We start from the raw sequence: 21978 nt of genomic DNA, 5'->3' as shown, positions 1-21978 counted from the left end.
CGAGTGAGATACTGTGTGTTGTCAGTTTAGCAGGTGCGGTGTATTCTGCGACCACGTACTTGATATGCTACTACATCTTGAGCATATTGTATGCCACGTTTCTTCAGCGTGCTTCTCTCTTCGATAAGTAGTTGAGTAGTGTTCGAAATCCAGGGATTCTTTGCTTGATGGATCTTAATATGTTCGGGAAGACACAAACTAGTTATTTCCTTCATTTTGTCCCATGTTTGGAGGACTAATCCTTTCTCCGTTAGTTGCCCGAGTTTGGGTCTTATTCTTTCTCCAGTCTCTTTGAGGCTGTTTTTCTCTGTAATAAAAATCTGTCTTATTCTTGTCTTCTTTATCAACTTCAATTATATCTGGATTTTCATGGAAAGCGTAGTCTGCACTGGAACAGGTCGTGCAATGTAGGACTGAAGTATGACAATGTTGCCTCACCAAAATGGAATCAATCTGATTTCCGACGCTATGCCCAAGATAAATCCATATATAGCGACGTCGTGGACGACGTTGAAAAGTGTGTTAAAGATGGATAAGTTGTTATTCACACAAAATTCCAGTAACCGATCCTACAACCTTTCCTCACGCCCAGGTCGTAAAATCCTACCAGAGAACTCATGTGTCCGAAGTCCATATTTTCACCTATCTACGCATCAAAATTACCCTGGACAGCTAATAATTCCTACTTAGATATCTTTCTGAAAATTTTTTACTAGCAACTCATGAAATTCAACTTCTGTGTCCGAAGAAGCTGCATTGGGATCATAAACCAGAGTGATGTTGATATTGCAAGGAGAAGCTTACATTTTAATGGAGGTTATTCTATCACAAACGGGCTCATAATCCATGACAGCACTACCAAGGATCTTACGAATCACTATAGCGACGCCATTTCTATCACTTTCAGAAATATACACTAGGTATATTCTTTGCTTCAGTCACGAATTGGCCATATTGTTTCCAGAGTGTCTCGTTGAGTCCAAGAACGTCTAGGTCATGAAGATGCGTTTCTCTCTCCACAACAGCAAGCTTTCCTGTCTGCAACACTGCTCTTACATTCCAGGTTGTTATCCTTTTAATTTAGGCCACGGCTGCAAAATACTAACGCGAATTCTTTGCAGACGAATGGAAAAACTGGTAGAAACCGACCTCGGGGAAGATCAGTTTGGATTACGTAGAAGTGTTGGAACACGTGAGGCAATACTGACCTTACGACTTATCTTAGAAAACAGATTAAGGAAAGGCAAATCTACGTTCCTAGCATTTGTAAACTTATAGACAGCTTTTGACAATGTTGACTGGAATACTCTCTTTCAAATTCTGAAAGTGGTAGGGGTAAAATACAGGGAGCGAAAGGCTATTTACAATTCGTACAGAAACCAAATGGCAGTTATAAGAGTCGAGCAGCATGAAAGGGAAGCAGTGGTTGGGAAGGGAGTGAGAAAGGGTTGTAGCCTAACCCTTATGTTATCCAGTTTGTGTTGTGAGCAATCAGTAAAGCAAACAAAAGAAAAATTCGAAATAGGAATTAAAATCCATGGAGAAGGAATTAAAACTTTGAGGTTAGCCGATGACATTGTAATTCTGGCAAAGACAGCAAAGGACCTGAAAGAGCAGCTGAACGGAATGGACAGTGTCTTGAAAGGAGGATATAAGATGAACATCAACAAAAGTAAAACGAGGATTGTACTGCCTGCCATCGGGTTCCCTTAAATGGCAGGCAGCACCGCATAACAGCTAGGTATGAGGGAAACAAACCAACAGCCAAACAGGCGAAGACATAAGGCAAACTACGCCCGGGTTCCCGGGTTCGATTCCCGGCGGGGTCATGGATTTTCTCTGCCTCGTGATGACTGGGTGTTGTGTGATGACCTTACGTTAGTTAGGTTTAAGTTGTTCTAAGTTCTAGGGGACTAATGACCTCAGAAGTTAAGTCCCATAGTGCTCAGAGCCTTCAGGTAAACACGCAGAAGATTCCAGTCGATTAATAGGAACCTTTCCTTGCAGAGGTCGCCGCGACATATCCGGCCACGGATTCCTACGCCGGGTTTCTCTTGGCTCCAGCTCACTATATAGGCCCGGCCGGTCGAAGGCAGACCAGTCTTCGTCCGGTGCTAATGGCAACCGCTATAGCAGAGTCTCCGAGAAGATATCACCGAAGCCGCTGTACTGCACCGCCGATCGAAGTACCAGCCGACCGAGAGGAACCACATCTCCGGCTAGATCGACGGACGTCTACATCTATTGTAGAGCCAGCTATTGTATTGTAGAAGAAGTTAAGTTCAATAACAAGGAAAGTGGAATGTAGTCGAATTAAATCGGGTGATGCTGAGGGTATTACATTAGGAAATGAGACGCTTAAACCAATTGTAAGTAGGCTGTTTAGGTTTTTTTTTATTGGTAACGCCGCCGCCACGTAGCGCTCTGTATAAAAATCACTGGCTGTGCCGTGTGCAGTCTCTGGCTGGTTTGCATTGTTGTCTGCCATTGTAGTGTTGGGCAGCGGCAGCTGGATGCTAACAGCGCGTAGCGTTGGGCAGTTGGAGGTGAGCCGCCAGCAATGGTGGACGTGGGTAGAGAGATGGCGGAGTTTTGAAATTTGTAAGAATTGGTGTCATGAAGTGATATATATATTATGACTACTAAGGTAAATACATTGTTTGTTCTCTATTAAAATCTTTCATTTGCGAACTATACCTGTCAGTAGTTAGTGCCTTCCGTAGTTTGAATCTTTTATTTAGCTGGCAGTAGTGGCGCTCGCTGTATTGCAGTAGTTCGAGTAACGAAGATTTTTGTGAGGTAAGTAATTTGTGAAACGTATAGGTTAATGTTAGTCAGGGCCATTCTTTCGTAGGGATTTTTGGAAGTCAGATTGCGTTGCGCTAAAAACTATTGTGTGTCAGTTTAAGCACAGTCGTGTATAATTGTTCAAAGAGGACGTTTCACATAGACCAGTCCTGTATAATTGTTCTAAGGGGACGTTTCACAATAAATGAGTTTTGCTATTTGGGGAGCAAAATAACTGATGACGGTCGAAGTAGAGAGGATATAAAATGTAGACTGGCAATGCAAAGGAAAGCGTTTCTGCAGAAGAGAAATTTGTTAACATCAAGTATAGATTTAAGTGTCACGAAGTCGTTTCTGTAAGTATTTGTATGGAGTGTAGCCATGTATGGAAGTGAAACATGGACGATAAATAGTTTAGACAAGAAGAGAATAGAAGCTTTCGAAATGTGGTACTTCAAAAAATGCTGAAGATTAGATGAGTAAATCACATAACTAATGAGGAGGCATTGAATAGAATTGGGGAGAAGAGAAATTTTTGTCACAACTTGACTAGAAGAAGGGATCGGTTGGTAGGACATATTCTGATGCATCAAGGGATACCAGTTTAGTATTGGAGGGCAGCGCGGAGGGTAAAAATCGTAAAGTGAGACCAAGAGATGAATACACTAAGCAGATTCAGAAGGATGTAGTTTGCAGAAGGTACTGAGAGATGAAGAAGCTTTCACAGGATAGAGTAGCATGGAGAGCTTCCTTAAACCAGTCTCTGGACTGAAGACCACAACAACAACATCTTTTAATGATCCGCATGGATGGGTTAGATTCGTCTGTACATTGTGAGGCTCCTCTCAAACCCCCCAGAAGTTGGAGTGGGAGCTTACTCTGGAATCTAATTCAAGATTGAGTAGCTATGAGATGTTCTTGAAAAAATGACAGTGGTGGTTTCCCGTTGCCTTTCACTGTTTAAATTTTGGCGCCCCTAAAATGGAATCAGACGCCTTTTGTAGCACTCCCCTGGAGTGCAGGCGCTACTGGTTTGCTCTTCCGCCACCGACACCGTACCGAAGTCCACCTTCTCCGTCGTAGGTACCTTTGAGTAACCGTGGCAACGAGCCCCACGACATCCGGAGGCAGAGGAACCCTGGTTTCTTAACGAGGCTTAGGCTCCTCCCTTTCCTTTCTTTCCCAGTCATCACTAACAAGATTGCAAGAATAACACCGGGTTTGCTACCAGTAATAGCAGATTTAGATGAGTGAAAAACTAGAATTTGCTTAAAATGGAGCGCAAATTAGCCACACTATATTCATTCAGTATTTCGAAATGTGAGCACTTAGCAACTTCCAACAAACTTTAAACGTATTTTCAAATCTTTCATAATATTTTTTCATACATTCTTGAAATCAAGTACATACATTGGTGGGAAAAAAATTCGCAACACAAAAAAATTATAGAGTAATGAAATTTCAGGAATACATTTTTCTAGGTAACGCATTTGAGTGATTAACATTGCAAGATCACAGGTTAATGTAAGTGCGAGATCAGCCACAGCAAATGTGGTTCGTTAATAAGTGGTGTAAACGCCAGAACGATGAATGCAAGCACACAACATTACATGTATTTTGTTTTACAGGTTCTGGATATCAGTTTGTGGGATGGAGTTTGTAATCTTACACTTCCACACATCACTCTTAAAATTCTCATTCTTTGCACAAATTTTGAAAGCTTCGAGAGGCAAAAGAACAACTTTTTACTTATCTTCATTATCTCGTTGTTGTGGTTGATGGCTCAAAGTCTTGTCTAGGGGTACATTCTTGCAGCTGAATTTTCGATTTTGTAGTGTCTTGAAGACTAAACAACTGACGAAGATTTGCCTGTATTATTCTTGAATTTTATTCTTTGTCACATCTTTCAACATCACACCGTTTTTTCATTTTCCACGTTAAAAGAAACCAATAATTACATTGTGGGTGACAAACTTAGAAAACGTATACTTCCATCGGAGGCATGCCCACCACTACTTACATTCTGCGGTACTCACATTATTCTAAAGACTTTACAAACAATAAAGAGTTTACAATCTTTCTTTACCAAAGCAGACTCTTCACCAAATTATATCATTATTTTATAAATAAATCCAGAATTGAATTTAATAATTAGAGTTACATTGTACAATTAATAATATGAATTTTAAGTATACCAGAAATTTCGTAATTTCAAAAATTTTCAAAACGAGAGTAATTTTAACTGTTAGAACATATCAATTGTAACACATTACTTTCTTTTCTATACATTTTACCCTGAAATATATTTCATCACACACAAAAGCATATGAATTCTTTTGATGAAACAGCTGAGATAATTTTAACCTATGCAAGAATCGATAGTATGCATGATATCGGTTATATCTATAAAAAAAGGTAATTTTAGAGGAGGGTGATTCATTACACGTTCCGTGGCTCTAGCGCTTTGTCGGTCAATATAAGAACGGTTAATACTGTTTGTGAATGGCGCTGGAGTTGTCTTCCGATCAGGTCCTGTATGTGCTCAATTGGAGAACGATCTACTGATAGAGCAGGCCAAGGCAACATATCAACACTCTGTAGAGCATGTTGGGCTACAGCAGTGACGTGTGGGCGAGCGTTGTCGTGTTGGAAAACATCCTCTGGAATGCCTGTTCATGAATGGCAGCACAACAGGTCCACTGAGTTACAAAAAAATAGTTCAAATGACTCTGAGCGCTATGGGACTTAACTTCTGCGGTCATCAGTCCCCTAGGACTTAGAACTACTTAAACTTAACTGACCTAAGGACATCACACACATCCATGCCCGAGGCAGGATTCGAAGCTGCGACCGTGGTCGCGAGGTTCCAGACTGAAGTGCCTAGAACGGCTCGGCCACTCCGGCCGGCGACTGAGCTACAGATCTGCAGTCACGTCATCTGGGAACAACGAGAGTGCTCCCACTTTCATACGAAATCTCGCCCCTGTCCATAACTCCAGGTGTAGGTCCTGTGTTTAGCAGACAGACAGGTTGGTTGCAGGCCCTCAACTGTCCTCTTTCTACAAAAACAAACGTCCATTATTGGCACCGAAGCAGAACCAGCTTTCATCAGAAAAGACAACAGACCTCCACCCTGCCCGCCAACTAGCTCTCGCTTGAGACCACTTAAGTCGCAAATGACTGTGGACTTGGGCCAGCGGAGTGCACGCTATGTTTCTGGCTCGGAGCTGTCCTTGAAGTAACCTATTGGTAATAGTTCGTTGCGTGACTGTGGTGCCAACCGCAGCTCAAACTGCAGTACAATGCGTCATAGCCATACACCGAACACGACAGTTTTTCCTCGCGGTAGTGCGATGTGACCGTTCAGAGCCCGGTCTTCTTGCGATTTCACGTTCTCGTGACCACTGCGTCGGCAGCCAAGTACAGTGGCTACATTCCTGCCAAGTTTTTTCTGCAGTAACGCAGAAGAAATATTCAGGTTCAAACTCAGTGAAGTGTTGATAATTGTGTCTTTGTTGCCTTAAAGGCGTTCTTGACTAACATCAAATCACCACGTACAATCTCAAACGTAACGTTCACGACCGTTACAGCTCGTATTTAAGGCATATCTGATTTGCATCCTCATACTGTAGCTGCTAACGTCACTCTCACGCGACTGGCGTGAAATATGAATAGATACGAGGGTAATCCTGAAAGTAAGGTTTCCTATTTTTTATAAGTACATAGATCCATTTATTTCTGCAATGACTTACATCAATTTACAGCTTGAACTTTTAGCTATTTTTCGACATAGTCACCGTTTCTGTCGATGCATTTGTGTAGACGCTGTGGCAGTTTTTGTATGTCCATATCATACCAGCTCGCCGCCATGCTTTTCAGAAAGTTATGAACCTCTTCATTCACTTCGTCTTTTAACCTAGGGAACAGGTGATAGTCACTGGGCGTCAAGTCAGGATTGTAGGGTGGGTGGGTGATTATGTTCCACTGAAACTGTTGCAGGAGAGCAACGGTTTGCCGAGCGATGTGTGGGCGAGCGTTGTCATGGAGAATGTGTACGCCCTTGCTCAACATTCATCTTCTCCGGAACTGAAGTGCCCGTTTGACTTTTATCAGAGTCTCACAGTACCTGTCAGAGTTAACTGTGGTCCCAACGATTGAGCTTCGACGACTAGGTGAAAGAAGAGGTTCATAACTTTCTGAACAGCAAGGCGGCGATCTTGTATGGTCTTGGGCATACACAAACTGCCACAGCGTCTACAAAAATGCATCGACAGAAATGGTGATTACGTCGAAAAATTGCTAAATGTTCAAGCTGTAAACTGATGTAAACCATTGTAGAAATAAACGGGTCTATGTACTTATAAAAAAAATAGGAGACCTTACTTTTGGGATTACCCTCGTTTCATCTTTGAGATGTAGAAACACGCCTATCAACTTTTGTTTATATTGCACAAATCTTTCTTAGCGTTGCGACTTTTTTCGGTCAGTATACTTATCGCATTAACACATCTGTGAAGCAATCAGACGTTTTTAGGTGGTTTATACGCGGGAATTCGATTCTTTAAAGAATCATGTGTTTACTTGTAGTCTACTCAAGATTTTAGAAATTCATACTCGACTCAATCAATTGTTCATTGACTGACATCAAGCACAACAGTGTAGGCGGTTGATTTGGACGCAAGCACGTGGCGTGCACCTATTACGAGCAGTGAGTTTGGTCACTCGTCTGAAGGGGGGGGGGGGGGGGGGGGAATGAGGTCAGGGTTTATGCTCGCATTACACTATCAAATTAGACTATTACACTATCAAATGTCTTTGTCAAATATCTTTGTCCAATAGCTTTGTCAAAGATATTTGGTAGTGTAATAGGGAACTTTGTCAAATGTCGTTCAAGATTTGATGAAATCTAGGGCCTCGCCGTACATTTGATCAAAGAAGTCGCTTGTCTTCTGTTACCACATAGAGCGCTAACATCGCTGCATTCTGTCGTCTGTAGTGTTTTTAAAAACATTGCTGGTAAATACAATTGGTGTGTACCGACAACTACAAAATTAATAGAGATGTGTGAACCCGATGAGGCGCTTTACAACGTGGGGCACACTGAATACAAAAATAGATTACGAAGATTGAAGACCTGACCTAACCTAACCTAACCCTATCCTGTAATGTGTTACAGTGAGCCTGTCTTCTGCAGATGTAGCAGTTCTTAAGTGAATATTGTTCTTTGTGATATGAGGATACACTTCATTGAGCACATACAGAAATGTGTGCTCATCCATTCTTAAGTAATTGATGTACGACTTGACGTCTGCCACTACAAGCTCACGTAAAAAGTTTTGTTGAATGCTTTTATCGTATCGTATAACGCACGGCTTCATCCAGGTATGTTTCCTTTTTTCCCCCGCTTCTCTTCCGCATGTACACACAGTACAATTATAGTACATGCAACTACTGCAGTTAATAACAAGTTGTTGTTGTCAGCCATCTTGAACTTTGAGGAAAAATATGACAGTGCAATGCCCCTTCTAGCGCTACGTCAAAGATCTTTGTCAAATATATTTGACGGAATATTTGAGCACATCTTTGATGAAATCTTTGACAAAGAAATTTGATAGAGCAATACCGGCCTAGCAGCCCGGCTATCACGCCGCTTTACATCTGCCTGAGCGATGGCGCGGAGCCTGGTCCAACTGGGCAAGGTGAGCGCGTCCTTGCCAGCTGCCCCCTCCCCTCCCCGCCCTTCTTAGCCTGTGGCTGCTGGCAGCAGACGCGCAGGTCCACAGTTCGGCTATGTCGCCCGCCATGTCACGCTGCAGCCTTCCCGTGTTGCTGCTGCTGCTGCTGCCGCTGCTGACGGCAGCGGCCGCTTACTCGGCGCGGCCCGTGGTGCACGTAGAGCAGGGCGCTCTGCGCGGCGTCACCTTGCGATCCTCCTCCGGCCGTCCCTTCTTCGCCTTCCGAGGCGTACCCTACGCCCGCCCTCCCGTCGGCAAGCTACGCTTCCAGGTATTCTAGTCCCTTTCCGGCACTATTTTTGTAGCACTATAAGTAGCGGCAGCGGCGAGAGTGAGGCGAGAAGGAAGCCAGTTTGCATTCTGGGGGGAGTCATTCCGGATGTGGAAAGGCTGCTTCCGGATACTATGAAGAGTACAGGATGCAGCCAACTGCATGTGGTGGCTCATGTCGGTACCAATGACGTGTGTCGCTTTGGATCGGGGCAGATTCTGTCTGGTTTTTGGCGGCTAGCGGAAATGGTAAATATATATATGAAGACAGTAACTTGTTCTCGAAAGAACAGTTACTGTTCATGACCGTGCAGCTTTTCCCTGGAGTAAATGATGACTAACTCACAACCTCAGCTGCCGACAGGTGTTGTTGACATACCTCGATGTGGACAGCTGAAAATGTGTGCCCCGACCGGGACTCGAACCCGGGATCTCCTGCAGTCGCGCTATTCATCTGTGTCCTCGCTGGCTCAGATGGATAGAGCGTCTGCCATGTAAGCAGGAGATCCCGAGTCCGAGTCCAGGTCGGGGCACACATTTTCAGCTGTCCACATCGAGGTATATCAACTACACCTGTCGGCAGCTGAGGTTGTTAGTTAGTCATCATTTATTCCAGGAAATGGTGAAGACTGCCAGTCTTGCTTCCGAGATTAAGGCGGAGCTCACTATCTGTAGCATCGTCGATAGAACCGACTGTGGTCCTTTGCTGCAGAGCCGAGTGGAGGGTCTGAATCAGAGGCTCAGGCGGTTCTGTGACCGCGTAGGCTGCAGAATCCTTGTCTTGAGTCGTCGAGTGGTGGGTTTCCGGGTTCCGCTTAATAGGTCAGGAGTCCACTACACACAGGAGGCAGCTACACGGGTAGCGGGGGCTGTCTGGAAGGGACTGGGCGGTTTTTCAGGTCAGAGGGTCTCAGGGAATCACAGAAGGGACGTCCGTCTAAAAGCGGGCAGGTAAAACACAGTAAGGTAGTAGTAGAAACGATTGGTATTGTAGTTGTAAATTGTCGTAGCTGTGCTGGGAAAGAACCAGAGCTCCAAGCCCTAATAGAAAGCACTGAAGCTCAAATAGTTGTAGGTACAGAGAGGTGACTAAAGCCGGAAATAAGTTCAACCGAATTTTTTTTCAAACAATCTAACAGTGTTCAGATAGGATAGATTAAATGCAGTTTGTGGTGGAGTATTTATTGCTGTCAGAGGCAGTTTGCCTTGTAGCGTAATTGAAGTAGATAGTTCGTGTGAAATAGTATGGGTAGAGGTTATACCTGACAATCGGACTAAACTATTAATTGGATCGGTTTACTGACTCCCCGACTCAGAAGATATAGTTGCTGAACAGTTCAAAGCAAACTTGAGTTTCATTTCTAATAAAGTACCCCGCTCATACAATTATAGTCGGTGGTGACTTTAATCTACCCTCGATATGCTGGAAAAATTATACGTTTAAAGCCGGCGGCAGGCATAAGACGTCATCCGAAATTGTACTGAATGCTTTCTCAGAAAATTATTTTGAACAATTAGTTCGTGAGCCCACTCGAAGTGTAAATGGTTTCGATAGTATACTTGACCTTTTAGCAACTAATAATGCTGGACAAATAGTGAGTATTGTGACGAATACAGGGATTAGCGACCACCAGGCAGTTGCTGGCTAGGCTGAATACCGTATCACCTACAACCATCAAAAAGAAATGCAAAGTATATCTATTTTAAAAAAAAGCTGATAAAAATGCTCTTAACGCCTTTTTAAGAGACAGTCTTCACTCCCTCCGATCTGATCATGTAAGTATAGAAAAGTTGTGGAATGGTTTCAAAGAGATAGTATCAACAGCAGTTGAGAGATATATACCACATAAATTAATTAGTGATGGTACTGATCCCCCATGGTACACAAAACGGGTCAGACCGTTGTTGCAGAAGCAACGAAAAAAGCATGCCAAATTTAAAAGAACGCAAAATCCCCGAGATAGGCAAAGTTTTACAGAAGTGCGAAATATGGCGCGTACATCAATGCGAGATGCTTTTAATAATTTCCACAACGAAATTCTGTTTCGAAATCTGGCAGAAAACCCAAAGAGATTCTGGTCATACATAAAGCACACCAGTGGCAAGACGCAATCAATACATTCACTAAGCGATAACAACGGTGAAGTCACTGATGACAGTACCACTAGAGCAGAGTTATTAAACACGGTTTTCCGAAACTCCTTCACCAAAGAAGACGGAGTAAATATTCTTGAATTCCAATAAAGAACAACTGCCAAGATGAGAAACATAGAAGTAGAAATCATCGGTGTAACAAAGCAGCATAAATCACTTCCCCAAGGAAGAGTTATAGGCCCTCTATTGTATACCAGTCAGGTTCCTCTCAGAGTATGCAGACAAAATAGCTCCATATTTAGCAATTATATACAACCACTCGCTCACAGAAAGATCCGTACCTTAAGATTGGAAAATTGCTCAAGTCACACCAATACCCAAAAAGGGAAGTAGGAGTAATCCGCTGAATTACAGGCCTATATCACTAACGTCGATTTGCAGTAGGATTTTGGAACATATACTGTATTCGAACATTATGAAGTAACTCGAAAAAAAAAAAAAAAACGATTTATTGACACATATCAGCACGGTTTCAGAAAATATCCTTCTTGTGAAACACAACTAGCTCCTTATACTCATGAAGTAATAAGTGCTATCGACAGGGGATGTCAAATTGATTCCATATTTTTAGATACAGAGGGCTTTCGACACCGTTCCTCACAAGCGTCTTCTAACCAAATCCTACGGAGTATCGCCTCAGTTGAGCGACTTGATTCGTGATTTCCTGTCAGAAAGGTCACAGTTCGTAGTAATAGACGGGAAGTCATATCCGACGTTCCCCAAGGAAGAGTTATAGGCCCTCTATTTTTCCTGATCTGTATTAACGATATAGGAGACAATCTGAGTAGCCGTCTTAGGTATTTTGCAGATGATGCTGTCATTTACCGTCTTGTAAAGTCATCATATGATCAAAACGACTTGCAAAATGATTTAGATAAGATATCTGTATGGTGCGAAAAGTGGCAATTGACCCTGAATAAGGAAAAGCGTGCGGTTATTCATATGAGTACTCAGAGAAATCAACTAAATTTCGATTACGCAATAAGTCACACAAATCTGAAGGCTGTGAATTCAACTAAATACTTAGGGATTACAATTACAAATAACCTAAATTGGAACGATCACATAGATAATATTGTGGGTAGATTTGACGAAAGACTGCGATTCATTGGCAGAACACTTAGAAGGTGCAACAGGACTACTAAAGAGACTGCTTACACTACGCTTGTCCGCCCTGTTTTGGAGTATTGCTGTGCGGTGTGGTATCCGCATCATGTGGGGCTGACGGGTGACATCGAGTAAGTACAAAGAAGGGCAGCTCGTTTTGTATTATCGCGAAATAGGGGAATAGTGTCACAGACATGATACGTCAATTGGAGTGACAATCATTAAACAAAGGCGTTTTTCGTTGCGACGGGATCTTCTCATGAAATTTCAATCACCAGTTTTCTCCTCCGATTGCGAAAAAGTTCTGTTGGCACCCACCTATATAGGGAGAAACGACCATCCCGATAAAATAAGAGAAATCAGGGCTCGCACAGAAAAATTTAAGAGCTCATTTTTCCCGCGTGCCGTTTCAGAGTGGAACCGTAGAGAGACAGCTTGAAAGTGGTTCATTGAACCCTCTGCCAGGCACTTTATTGTGAATATCAGAGTAATCAAGTTGATGTAGATGTAGATTTATATGGGCATAGAATAGCGCTGTATAGCTCAGGCAGGTCGGACAACGCGAGGCAGAGCGGCACGCGGGCAAAAGTACACCGGCAGCGGGCAGCTGGCGCAGCTACAGTGGCCACAATCGCTGTACGAGTCTCCGAACCAGCTAGCAGTGGCGGTATTACACCCTTGCTGGTGCAAGAAAGGAAGAGAGAACCGTACCTAGGTGATTCGGTCCCCCGGCAGAACAGCCAAAGAAAGCTTTTGTAATTAGATTTAATAACAATAATTCACAGCAAAACCGAATGTCTAGTAAAGTTTGTTACAAGAACTACATGGGTTAAACGTTTATCACAGAGCTTAGTAAAGAATTGAGGCTTTCGATGCTTTAGCAAGTGTCAGAGTTCCGTTCACACTAGAATAACAACAAATGTCTGCTACATAAGCGCGGCCTACTTTCAAACGTCTTCCGGCACTAGGTGCGTGAACAATTCGTCCGATGCCAATTGGCAGATTATACATTTCTGAGTCGTGGCGTACATATTGTTCCACAAAATTTCGGCGAACTGCCGGATGTTTGCAACTTCCTGCCACAACATTTCGGCGCAGAGTCTTCTGGCCATCTTCAGGTGATACTGACGAATACGCACTGAGCTCTGGTATTTAATGCCTGGCTGGCACATGCGTGGCAGATTCACTTGGCGTTTCGCGTACGCTACTTAAGCGCGTTTGATTCTGCTGCTCCGCGCGCCCTCAGTGGTGAAAACTCGCCGCATCGATATCAATTCGATTGCCTTCCCGCGGTTCCATCTCAAGACTACGCTGGCTACGGAGGTCACGAAGTTTTTCAACGATTGGATTCCATGCCTAATTCAATTGAAATCCGCCGTCTCGATTAATAAGAGACTCACTGTCAGACAGTCGTATTTCCACGGATTCATTAATAACAGATCTCCTAAAGTTAGACGTATGGACCACAATTTTGCTCTCACTGCAATTCATTACATGACCAGTGGAAATACAGTGTTCGGCGATGACAGATTTACCAGATCCGCGGAGATACGACTGTCTGACAGTGAGTCCCTTATTAATAGAGACGGCGGATTTCAGTTGAATTCGGCATGGAATCCAATCGTTGAAAAACTTCGTGAGTAGTCCTGAGATAGAACCGCGTAAAGAAAATCGAATTGATATCGGTGTGGCGAGTTTTCACCACGGAGGGCGCGCGGCGCAGCAGAATCGAACGCCCTAAGTAGCACATGCGCAATCCCAAGTGAATCCACCACGCATGTTCCGGCGGGGCCTTAAATACCAGAGCTCAGTGCGTTTTCTCCAGTACCACCTGAAGATGGCCATAAGACTCTGTGCCGAAATATTGTGGCAGGAAGTTACAAATATCCGGCAGTTCGCCCGAAATTTTGTGGAAGAGATTGTACATTTGTTTACACGAGGGTTCAGCTTATTGGAAGAGAGTACAGCTTCTACAGGCACAACGACTGCCAACTTCCTTTTTTCTTTTTAATTTATGCGGCAGATCCTACCGACCGAAAATCGTGAGCAGGAAAAGTACTGGTTGGAGGGGAGATTAAGTTACATCTATTGTACCTTGTTCGCAGGAAAAGTACTGGTTGGAGGGGAGACTAAGTTACATCTATTGTACCTTGTTCGCTTGCTTCTACCAGCCTGCCGGCCGGGGTGGCCGACCGGTTCTAGGTGCTACAGTCTGGAACCGCAAATGGCTCTGAGCACTATGGGACTCAACTGCTGTGGTCATCAGTCCCCTAGAGCTTGCGCGCCTAGAACCGCGAGACAACCGCGGCCGGCATCGCTGCATCAATCGCTCTTATATACATGTACACAAATGCGGAAACTTTCGACGGCTAACAGAGTAATGCATATTCCGTCGCATTAGTTCCTAAAACGTAAGGGAACTCATAAAAAATTGTAGTTATTACCAAGTTGTATCCTGTATCCTTAGAAGCATAACATCAATAGATACCGAGTTTTATCAGTCATGCACGTATGGCATATCCTTGGTGCAAATCAAATTTACAATTAAGTAACCAAGTCAGACCTTTACTCCATATGTAATGATAATAATAATAATTTTCCTCGAAAACGAACAACATTACAGCTGCGGAAACTTATAAAATATTTACTCCAAAATTCGTCGTCATGGTATTGTCACTTTTTGAGAAGATAAATAGGATCCTCATTTTTAATTTAAAAGCATATTGGCGTATACAAATACGCATTGCTAGACAGATACGGAAGCGAGAGGAGACAGAGAAAAAGAGAGAGAGAGGGAGAGAGAGAGAGAGAGAGAGAGAGAGAGAGAGAGCCATAGCCATGGCCAAGGGAGGGGGGTGGAGGAGGGGAAGAACTGGCGCGTAATGATAACGTTTCATATTATGAAATATATTGGGACTTCGGAAATTAATTTATACATGACGTCCTACGGCAAGACCATTATGTAACGGGAGTGGCGCATTGCAAGAAGAGGGTACATGTGCCAGGTTTCTATTAGAGACAGTTCTTCTGCGGTGCGTATAAGGGTGAGTGTTACTGCACACTAGCAATGTCACGCGTGACGCCATTATGACCGTAACAGGTGCATCAAAGGGTGCGAGTAGCGGTGTGACAACTGGAAACGTACTGCAAAGTTAAAGTACTCGGGACAGTACAATCTTGTGGGCAAAACTTCTAGACTGCGCACGCTCACCATGCAATTAAGGCGGAATATGATCCGCATGCAATGTCACGTCCAGCCGTAGTGAAATGGTGGCGACAATCTGACCAAGGCCGCACAGACTTGGGTGACGCTGACTGCGGAGGAAGGCCACTAACATCGACCACAGATCACAATTCCTAGGCAATCTAGGAAGTGATTCACAGCAATTGCAGTGCAACTATTGCGTACGTTATTTAACAGACGCACATCTCAAGAGGCAGAGCTCATTCCATCGTCCACGACCGTATGGAGTACCGGAAATTGGACTCGAGTTGGGTTCAGTGATCGCTGTCACCTGCACACAAAGGCGCAAGTTTTATGGCGGTTCTGGATTGTCTTCAAGGGTTTCTCTGTGGGAGGCAATGATTTCCTAAGCCGAATCATTAAGGCCGATGAGACATGGGTCCATCAGTTCTCACTTGCAACAATGAGAGCGTCTGTCCAATGGAGGAACATCTCCTCATCTCTGCGGAAGAAATGCAAAGTTGCGCCATCAGCGGAGAATGTCATGAACACCGTTTCTTCAACTATGTAGAAGCTGGGTACGCAGAGTTTATGACAAAGAGCTCTATGCAACACTGACGTCGCTGTGCAATGCCATAAGGAACAAGAGGCATAGAAAATTAAGCAAAGAAACTGTTCTCCTGCACGACAATACAACATCCCAAAAAGCACACAAAACGCAAGTTTTCTTCAATATTTTCGATAGGAGATTTGGACGCATCCGTCGTACAGCCTACAGCTTGCACCATGCAATGTCCATCTTCTCAAAATGGTTCAAATGGCTCTGAGCACCATGGGACTTAACATCTCAGGTCATCAGTCCCCTAGAACTTAGAACTACTTAAACCTAACTAACCTAAGGACATCACACACATCCATGCCCAAGTCAGGATTCGAACCTGCGACCGTAGCGGTCTCGCGGTTCCAGACAGAAGCGCCTAGAACCGCTCGGCCACCAGCGGCCGACCTCCATCTCCTCAGAAAGCTGCAAAAACATCTAGGGAAAGGCGATTTTCCAACGATGTGGACGTTCTTACAGCGGTTCTCCAATGGCAACAGCGTGATGTGTCTGTTTCAGTTTGAAGCGTCGTACAGAATTGAATTAAAGCTACTTGACCTGCCATAAAAAGAGAAACTTGCTTTATGAAGTCCCCTCATAACACAAGTAATTAACGTAATAGACTGAGTTTATTATTTTGCCAGATGACCACTTTTTCTTTCATTTATACATGACTGTATGTTTTGTGCCATGCACATCATTTTTTTTCTCTTTGTAAAGTTTTTTTAAAGAAAATATTTGCACAGCACATCGTTGTATAACTTGTGATTGAATCAAGTCATCGTCACCATCGTCTACATTTTCTAGCCACTGTTTAGAACACAGTTCTCACCATCTTTTTCTGTCCTCTCACCTCGTTTCTTCCTCCACTCTGTCGCAGTCTTCTCTCTTCATCACACATTTCTTCGCTGAAACAAGCCGTCTGTTTCTCAGTCTTCTTCGTGATCTTTCACTTCCTATTCTTATTTCTTGAGCCCGTTACAGAATTTGCAAGCTCTCATTCTTTTAATAAACCTGTACCATATTACTTTTATCTTTTCTATGGTCCCTTGCATGGGATTCTCTCTTACTATTTCTCTCACTGCCACATTCCTCACTCTGTGTGTTGTAGTATGTCCCAATCTGTCTCTTTGAAATTTCATTTCGCAAGCCTGCATCGCGCTCACCTGCCTTTTCTTCATTACCCACGTTTCTGATGCTTATGGCAGTACTAGATCAGAAAACGCTCAATATAAAATTTTCCGTGCTCCAGATGAAGCTTCTTACACTCTGCGGGAAAACATGGGGTTGCCATCTCCTTTCACTTATGTCCTTGTCATTCCTCCTGCTGTCTTCTGTTATAAAGTCCAGATGTTCGAAATTTTCCACTTTCTTTAGTACTTGCACTCTCCTACTTACATCTGCTACTACGCTCCTCTTCCTCATCATTCTAACCATCACTCCACACTGCTTTGCATTACTTTTCAATTCATATTCTCCAACCACACCCTACTGTAGATTCAGCCTTTTGTACTCTCCTCCTGAATTTCACCACGCCAATAAATAATAAGCAAACATAATTGCTTTCACATTTTTGTCTCCTGTTCACACTGCCACCCCTGTCATTATGTTCGATTCCCGGCGGGGTCAGGGATTTTCTCTGGCTCGTGATGGCTGGGTGTTGTGTGATGTCCTTAGGTTAGTTAGGTTTAAGTAGTCCTAAGTTCTAGGGGACTGATGACCATAGATGTTAAGTCCCATAGTGCTCAGAGCCATTTGAACCTGTCATTATCTCAACCATAAAGCGATGAAAAGTAGAGGGGATACTGCAACCCCTTGCTTCAACCTCCATTTTCTGCCCAAACTAGTCTCTCTTCTCTCTTCCTATTTTACACAACTCACACGTCCTTGATATATTTCATTCATTCTACTCATAGCAAGACTTCGAATTTCACTTTTCGGCGGGTTTACCAGATAGTACTACGACTATGTTGTTCTGGTGCGTAATTCACATGGACGCTGCTAGACTGTGTCACAGTCACTGGATCCACGATAGAACTCGTGGGAAATTCAAAAATCCAAGATAGCATCAGTGGAAAATTAAAAGACGCAAAATGTTGGCAACGCTGGGAACTTTACACACAAACATATATGCACATGTATTTATATATGCTATATTAGCTTAAAGTATTGCTGGCACTCATGTCTGCTCAATCTTTGTGGACACCTATCATAACCTTAAATGTACGTTTCTCTCAACATGCAAATTTTACACTACTCTGGAGACCAATACATCTCAGTCCGAATCACACGTTTTTTTAGTCACTTGCTTAACCTAATATCAGCTGGCCCAATATAAAGCACAGTTTTGTGTTACCTACTTCTGCTTCATACTTGCTTCTTTATCAGACTTCTTTACTAACCTTTTTTTCACTAAAATCAAAAAATTTCCAATGCTGTCATCTCATCAACACCTCACATCGTATTTCAGCGTCCACACTTCCTTACACCCTCACAATGCCGTCAACCATATGGCTATAAAATATATTCCCCACTTTATAATCACGTTCAACCGCTCTGTTCATATTACTCATATACTGGTTTCTAATTTTGTGCTTTAACGTTTCAAGGCAATCACCCATTCCTTATACCCTTCCATGTAAGTTTACTTGCCTTATTTCCATATTAACCTTTAGACCACCAGCTAGATTCATGATATGTTAACTTCCTATACTTCTTAGATAGAATGACAGCAAATAGATCACAGAAGAGGCTAGAACAAGGAGAGAACTTTTGATCTAGACAGTTGAGATGTGCCCAGTTGCAGCACTGAGAAGTCTCTCAGAGAGTGAGAAGATCCATATGCTTCTACATTACCTCTTCTCTACTATGCTTCTGCGCTCTTATGACCATGTCCTGTTCTGTTTTTCTCAACTGGTTCTCTGTACCAGAACTAATCCCTCCCCCTTACTTACTGTCCTTGTTTTAGGGATATTGGGCTCCTCATGCACTCCTCACACAACCCTTTTGCTGTATAAAAGATTCTATTACGGATCTACCTTGTATATGCAGCTTCATAACAGCCAAATCAAAATTTGTTCCATAGATACACATATTCAAAGTATCTACTCCAACTATCAAGTTCACACTGAGCTTTGGAGTGACTATGAATGTGTGTCAAGTACTACATCCACAATTTTCGTAGGTGTCACTTTTTGATAAACAGCAACAAGGCCTACAAGGCCTTGTAAGCCGAAAACCGGTTAACAATAAAAGTAATAGTTTAGAACAAAAGCAAACTGGTGCTTTTAATTTATTAGCTTTTTTTATCTTTCCCGTAGCCCCAAAAATTATCACATTAGGGACTGATGACACTGCTATATTATTTTTATTCCAAAACCTTAGAACCACTAAGATACTTTTCAAATACCATATAGTTATGGCAACAATAGGGTCTACATAGAACGCAAGGGGAACTGGGTCATCTTCTGCTAAAAGACTGTTAATTACGACCCCCCTATCAAAATCTACCTCCCTCCCCCATGAACCAAGGACCTTTCCATTGGTAGGGAGACTTGCATGCCTTAGTGATACAGATAGGTGCACCCACAGTGGAGGGGTTTCTGTTGAGATACCAGACAAACATGTGGTTCCTGAAGAGGTGCAGCAGCCTTTTCAGTAGTTGGAGGGGCAACAGTCTGGATGATTGACTGATCTGGCCTTGTAACATCCATCAAAACGGCCTTGCTGCGCTGGTACTGTGAATGGCTGAAAGCAAGGGGAAACTGCGGCTGTAATTATTCTGGAGGGCATGCAGCTCTACTGTATGGCAGAATGATGAAGACATGCTCTTGGGTGAAATATTCCAGAGGTGAAATAATCCCCCATTCGAATCTCTGATGGGGACTACTGAGGAGTACGTCGTTATCAGGAGAACCAAAACCGGCGTTCCATGGATCGGAGCGTGGAATGTCAGATCCCTTAATCGCGCAGGTAGGTTTGGAAAATTTTAAAAGGGATATGGTTAGGTTAAAGTTAGGTATAGTGGGACTTAGTGACATTCGGTGGCAGGAGGAACAGGGCTTCTGGTCAGGTGAATACAGAATTATAAATACAAAATCAAATAGGGGTAATGCAAGAGTAGGTCTAATAATGAATAACAAAATAGGAATGCGGATAAGCTACTATGAACAGCATAGTGAATGCATTGTTGTAGCCGAGATAGACATGAAGCCCACGCCTACCATAGTTGCACAAGTTTATATGCCAACTAGCTCCGCAGATGAGTAGGGGATTGAGGAAATGTATCATGAGATAAAATAAATTATTCAGATAGTTAAGGGAGTCGAACATTTAATAATCATGGGCGAATGGAATTAGATCGTAGGAAAATGGAGCGAAGGAAAAGTAGTAGGCGAATATGGACTGGGGAAAAGGAATGAAAGAGGAAGTCACCTTGTAGTATTTTGCACAGAGCATAATTTAATGAATACTAACACTTGGTTAAGAATCATGAGAGAAGGTTGTAAATGTGGAAGGGACCTGGAGACACCAGACTGTTACAGACTGATTATATAATGGATCGACAGAAATATAGGAACCAGGTTTTAAATTGTAAGACTTTTCAGGGGCTGCTGTGGACTCTGACCAGAATTTATTCGTAATGAAAAATTGAAGTAACTGCAAAAAGGCAGGAATTTAAGAAGATGGGATGTGGATAGACTGAAAGAGCCAGAGGTTGTAAAAGTCGTCAGAGGGAGTATTAGGGAACGATAGACAAGAACGGGGGAAAGGAGTACAATAGAAGAAGAATCGGTAGCTTTGAGAGATGAGATAGTCAAGGTAGCAAAGGATCAAGTAGGTAAAAAGACGAGGGCTAGTAGAAATCTTTGGGTAACACAAGATATAATGAATTTAATTGATGAAAGGAGAAAATACACTGAAGCGCCAAAGAAACTGGTATAGACATGCACAATCAAATACAGAGATAGGCCGGCCGGGGTGGCCGAGCGGTTCTAAGCGCTACAGTCTGGAACCGCGCGACCGCTACGGTCGCAGGTTCGAATCCTGCCTCGGGCATGGATGTTTGTGATGTCCTTAGGTTAGTTAGGTTTAAGTAGTTCTAAGTTCTAGGGGACTGATGACCCCAGAAGTTAAGTCCCATAGTGCTCAGAGCCATTTTTGAAATACAGAGATTAGTAAACAGGCAGAATAAGGCGCTGTGGTCGGTAACGCCTATATAAGACAACAAGTGTCTGGCGCAGTTGTTAGATCGGTTACTGCTGCTACAATGGCAGGTTATCCAGATTTAAGTAGTTTGAACGTGATGTTGTAATCGGCGCACGAGCACTGGGACACAGCATTTCCGTGCGAACCATTCAACGAAACATCATCGACGTGTGTTTCGGAGCCGAAGGCCCACTTGTGTACCCAGGGTGACTACACGACACAAAGCCTTGGCCCATCAACACTGACATTGGGCTGTTGATGACTGGAAACATGTTGCCTGGTCGGAAGAGCCTCGTTTCAAATTGTATCGAGCAGATGGATGTGGACGGGTATGGAGACAACCTTATGAATCCATGGATCCTGAATTTCCGCAGGGGACTGTGCAGGCTGCTGGAGGCTCTATAATGGTGTGGAGCGTGTACGGTTAGAGTGATATGCGACCCCTGATACGTCTAGATACGACTCTGACAGGTGACATGTATGTAAACATCCTGTCTGATCACCTGCATCTGTTCATGTCCATTGTACATTCCGACGAACTTGGGCAATTCCGCCAGCCGCGGTGGTCTCGCGGTTCTAGGCGCGCAGTCCGGAACCGTGCGACTGCTACGGTCGCAGGTTCGAATCCTGCCTCGGGCATGGATGTGTGTGATGTCCTTAGGTCAGTTAGGTTTAAGTAGGTCTAAGTTCTAGGGGACTGATGACCACAGCAGTTGAGTCCCATAGTGCTCAGAGCCATTTGAACCATTTTGGGCAATTCCAGCAGGACAACACGACACCCAAACGTACAGAATTGCTACATAGTGGCTCCAGGAACACTCTTCTGAGTTTGAACATTTGCGTTGGCCACCAAACTCCCCAGACACGAACATTGTTGAGCATATGTGGGATGCGTTGGAACGTGCTCTTCAGAAGACACCTCAATCCCCTCGTAC

The 21978-nt window shown here is 43.4% G+C and overlaps 1 protein-coding gene across 1 annotated transcript in view; it reads left to right on the top strand.

Annotated features, from left to right (window-relative positions):
* The first annotated feature begins 8552 nt into the window (after positions 1-8552).
* The window catches only part of LOC126273233 (venom carboxylesterase-6-like), a 159173-nt gene continuing 145747 nt past the window's right edge, over positions 8553-21978 (top strand). The window contains exon 1 of the mRNA XM_049976780.1: positions 8553-8793. Coding sequence (XP_049832737.1) covers positions 8578-8793 — 216 coding nt within the window. The 5' untranslated portion in view covers positions 8553-8577. The remainder of the gene's footprint in view (positions 8794-21978) is intronic.

The sequence above is a fragment of the Schistocerca gregaria genome, chromosome 1, assembly GCF_023897955.1.
Source record: "Schistocerca gregaria isolate iqSchGreg1 chromosome 1, iqSchGreg1.2, whole genome shotgun sequence".
In the NCBI taxonomy this organism is placed as follows: Eukaryota; Metazoa; Arthropoda; class Insecta; order Orthoptera; family Acrididae; genus Schistocerca; species Schistocerca gregaria.
The sequence above is the reverse complement of the archived record's forward strand: the minus strand, read 5'-3'. Positions and strand labels throughout refer to the sequence as shown.